We start from the raw sequence: 3,285 nt of genomic DNA, 5'->3' as shown, positions 1-3,285 counted from the left end.
CTGCAACCCGCTTTCTCAATGAACTTCTGTTGTCTTGGCCACAGTTTGTGGACATGTTGAATCACACCAAACACATGAAAAGAAAGACAGCCGCGCACTGAGTGCTTCAGAAGGTACTATTAGCTTAACAGTGGGCAAGTTCATGTTTGGAGCAAAACTTTTTGCCTTTCAAAAATGATGCAAATTTAAAGAAATTGTTGGCTTTGAGAAATACATTTATTTGCTTTCTTTAGTTTATGACTGTCCGCTACTTGCAGCCCAGTGCAGCCCCGTGTATCTTCTACTCAGTAGATAATGACATCCATCCACTGCCACGGGGAGCAAACTAGATGTCATAAAACTGCCCTCATGGACCGTGACCATTAGCAGACACGTTGGCATTTATACAGAGTTCTGTTTCTGGTGAATGTTAAGTCCAGTAGCTCTTTAGCGATTCTTTAGCTCTGATTTGGTACCAACCAACTTATGAGGAAAATCATTTGTTAGTAGGGTGCTAGCCAGTTCATCAGCCACTTTGTACCTTTGTTTGCCCGTTGGTGGTGTTGTAGGTGGTGTACCGTGGGGTAAATAACTCAGAGCTTTATGTCTGAAAATGTTTGCTGACCAGAATTGATGAGAACAATGAGACTCAAACATCCTGTATAATAAAAACAAGCTAAATTTTTACATTACAGGGTAATTTGATTCAGTATTAATATCAAAAATATAGATTAAAGCTGGTTTAAAGAAAACAATGTGCTGTAAGATTAACAATTAATCTTGAAAATATGTCGACGCACAAAAACACAAATTATTCATACATTCTAAAGTGCTGTGATACAATTTTCCAACAATCATGTTGTCTTGTCTCATGTACGCGTCGACAAATGTTCGTGAGGTTTTGACAGGGTCTGTCACAAACGCCACAGTCCGACTTCATGTGTGATGTTAAATTATTATTAAAATGAGGAAAGATATGAAATCACAGGGACAAGTCATTCCAATTAGCTGTTCAGTTCAGCCTCTCACCCGCTGACATCCTCAGTCTGACCCACAGTCAAAGAATCCTCAGATTTGTCAGCTGAATATTTTCATGTCTTCAAGCGAATATGGACAGAGTGAGCGCAGAGCATCAATCACAAAGAAAATGTAAAAAGATGATTTTCGGTTCATATTTATGTTGTCCCATCTATCAGTCATTCGAATCCCCCATTTACATTTTAGCCTTTCTGCTGGTGCTCTTATCCATAAATCTTACAATAATTGAGCAGGTAGTGGTCAGATGTGTGGCCCAAGGACACTTTGACAAATACATTATCTTGGATGTGCGACAGTCCAATTTCTGTATGACCCCTTTAACGACTACCTTGTGTCACCTTCGATAAAACAGGTTTCTGTCTCTCTACAGTATCTGTGTAGACATAATCCTCTTACAACTTTGAGTTTAAACATGTGGAGGAGAGCTTAAAAAATAAAAATAGCCATTTCATTGTAGGCTATGCTCACACCACGGGCCTTTGTGTTCACTTCCAGCCTGCTGCACCCATCAAATGACAATTACATCAAAAGATTTCTCTTCTCTTCTTGGGAACCAACACTTTTCCCTCCAGTTTCAGGTGTTTTTCAGCTGCTATGTGTGCTTTTTAATCCATGGAATCTCCCCAAACACCACTTGAGCACATTTTTGTTTTTACTTCTTTTCTAAGCTTTCACATTGGTGTCCTGCCCACTAACACTGCCGCTGCCAAACTGCCAACAAGTTGGCATTTGTACTGTTGTGAATGGAGTAAGATTTATAGAACATTCATAAAATGCTGATTTCAGCTTTCAAATACCTCTCACGTGTAAATTATATGCCATAGCATCTGAATTTGCACCTGGTGACTGGTTGAGAAAAAAATCTGCACTGGAACATTTTCTGTATTGTGAGCATAGGCATGCAGTGATTCTTTGTCAGTGTGTTACTCATCAGTTCTCTCGACCTTAGATTTGATTGCTTATTGCTAACATCTTCACCAAGCACATATTACAAACTCATTCTGCCTCACACACAGTCTTATCAGCTATTGACAAAGCTGAGGCATGTAAGGGATGATGTCTTGTAATATTTGACTAAAGCCTGCTCTAATTTAGTTGAGGCTAAATGTTCTGACATGAAGAGCAAGGGGCCAAAATGCACAGTTCTAGCAGGGTCACATCTCATATGAGATTAGCCAGACTGGAGGTAGTCTCTCTGCGAGCCTGACGGTCCATGTGTCCAGAAACAGTGAAGATATTCAAAACCCTATCCACCAACCTTCGTCCGTGCCTTGTCCTTTCAAGCAGGACCACCACAACAGAGTATATCCCAACGCCCACAACTGCTGCCCCCCCTCCAGCAAGCAAAACCACTCCAGAGATGTACATGTCATTAAGGGCTTGGCCAGGCTTCGGCATGTGGTTAGCCAGGGCCAGACGTAGTAGAACCCCTCCACAAATCAGCAGTGATAGCCCGGTAATCAAAACCACAAGGAGGTCCGATAAACCACCGCTTTTTAGCATGTCGATCCGCTGTCGGCTTCGAATGCAGTTCATGTCCTGCACAGCCGAGCTGAGCAGCTGTTTGAGCAGGACTCCCAGGGCTAGCAGGCAGAGCGCTGTGCCAGCCCCCAGCCGCCATTCGCTTGAAACGCTGGTGGTGGTGGACAGAAGGCCAACGCCGCCCAGCCCGCATCCCAGGATTAAAAGTACAGACACACAGTAGCACAGCAGAGACTTCCCAGGATCTCTAAACCACCACAGTTCCACCTGCTCCTCCAGGATGCTATGCTGAATCCGAAGTGGGTCTGCAGGACCATTTAGGCCCAGCTCAGGGCCTCTGGGACCCCTCAGGGGGGCAAAGTTGTCCAGTTCAGGCATCCTGATTCAAGTCCCACCCTTCTGAATAAGGTCGCAGCCACCACAGAGAAGACAGAATCCACGTGATAATCCTTTCAGTCCTTATTTCATTCACCAACAATTACAAGTGTGTCAGGACCTGCAGAGAGTTCAGCAAGTTTTATGGGATTGCTCCGTATATTATCCTGAAAAACTCAAAGGTGGCTGGAGTTGGTGGCAAATATACAGAGGAAAGTAATACATGAAATGTACTTAAACACTCGACTGAGCTCAGTGTATTGTAGTTTTATCTGTCCAGGCCTTCCTTCAACTTCAACATCCAAAGCAAAGAATCCAGTCTGGTTTTGCAGGGCAGCAGCAGTCATCTGGAAGAGAAGACAGATGTAGCTGTAACAGGGTTTGGACTGTACATAAATCCATCCATGTTTT

The 3,285-nt window shown here is 43.3% G+C and overlaps 1 protein-coding gene across 1 annotated transcript; it reads right to left on the bottom strand.

Annotated features, from left to right (window-relative positions):
• Positions 1-205: 205 nt before the first annotated feature.
• LOC139330372 (transmembrane protein 125) lies at positions 206-3,007 on the bottom strand. Its single transcript, XM_070961242.1, has one exon. It carries the CDS (start codon positions 2,875-2,877, stop codon positions 2,179-2,181), a length of 699 nt encoding a protein of 232 aa, XP_070817343.1. The 5' UTR covers positions 2,878-3,007; the 3' UTR covers positions 206-2,178.
• Positions 3,008-3,285: the final 278 nt, after the last annotated feature.

This window comes from Chaetodon trifascialis, chromosome 4, assembly GCF_039877785.1.
Source record: "Chaetodon trifascialis isolate fChaTrf1 chromosome 4, fChaTrf1.hap1, whole genome shotgun sequence".
NCBI lineage: Eukaryota > Metazoa > Chordata > Actinopteri > Chaetodontiformes > Chaetodontidae > Chaetodon > Chaetodon trifascialis.
Note: the sequence above shows the minus strand (reverse complement) of the source record. Positions and strands in the feature narration are given on the sequence as shown.

What these genes read in the sequence shown, in the direction of transcription:
- LOC139330372 (XM_070961242.1), bottom strand. Translation starts at nt 2,877, where the DNA reads ATGCCTGAACTGGACAACTTTGCCCCCCTGAGGGGTCCCAGAGGCCCT.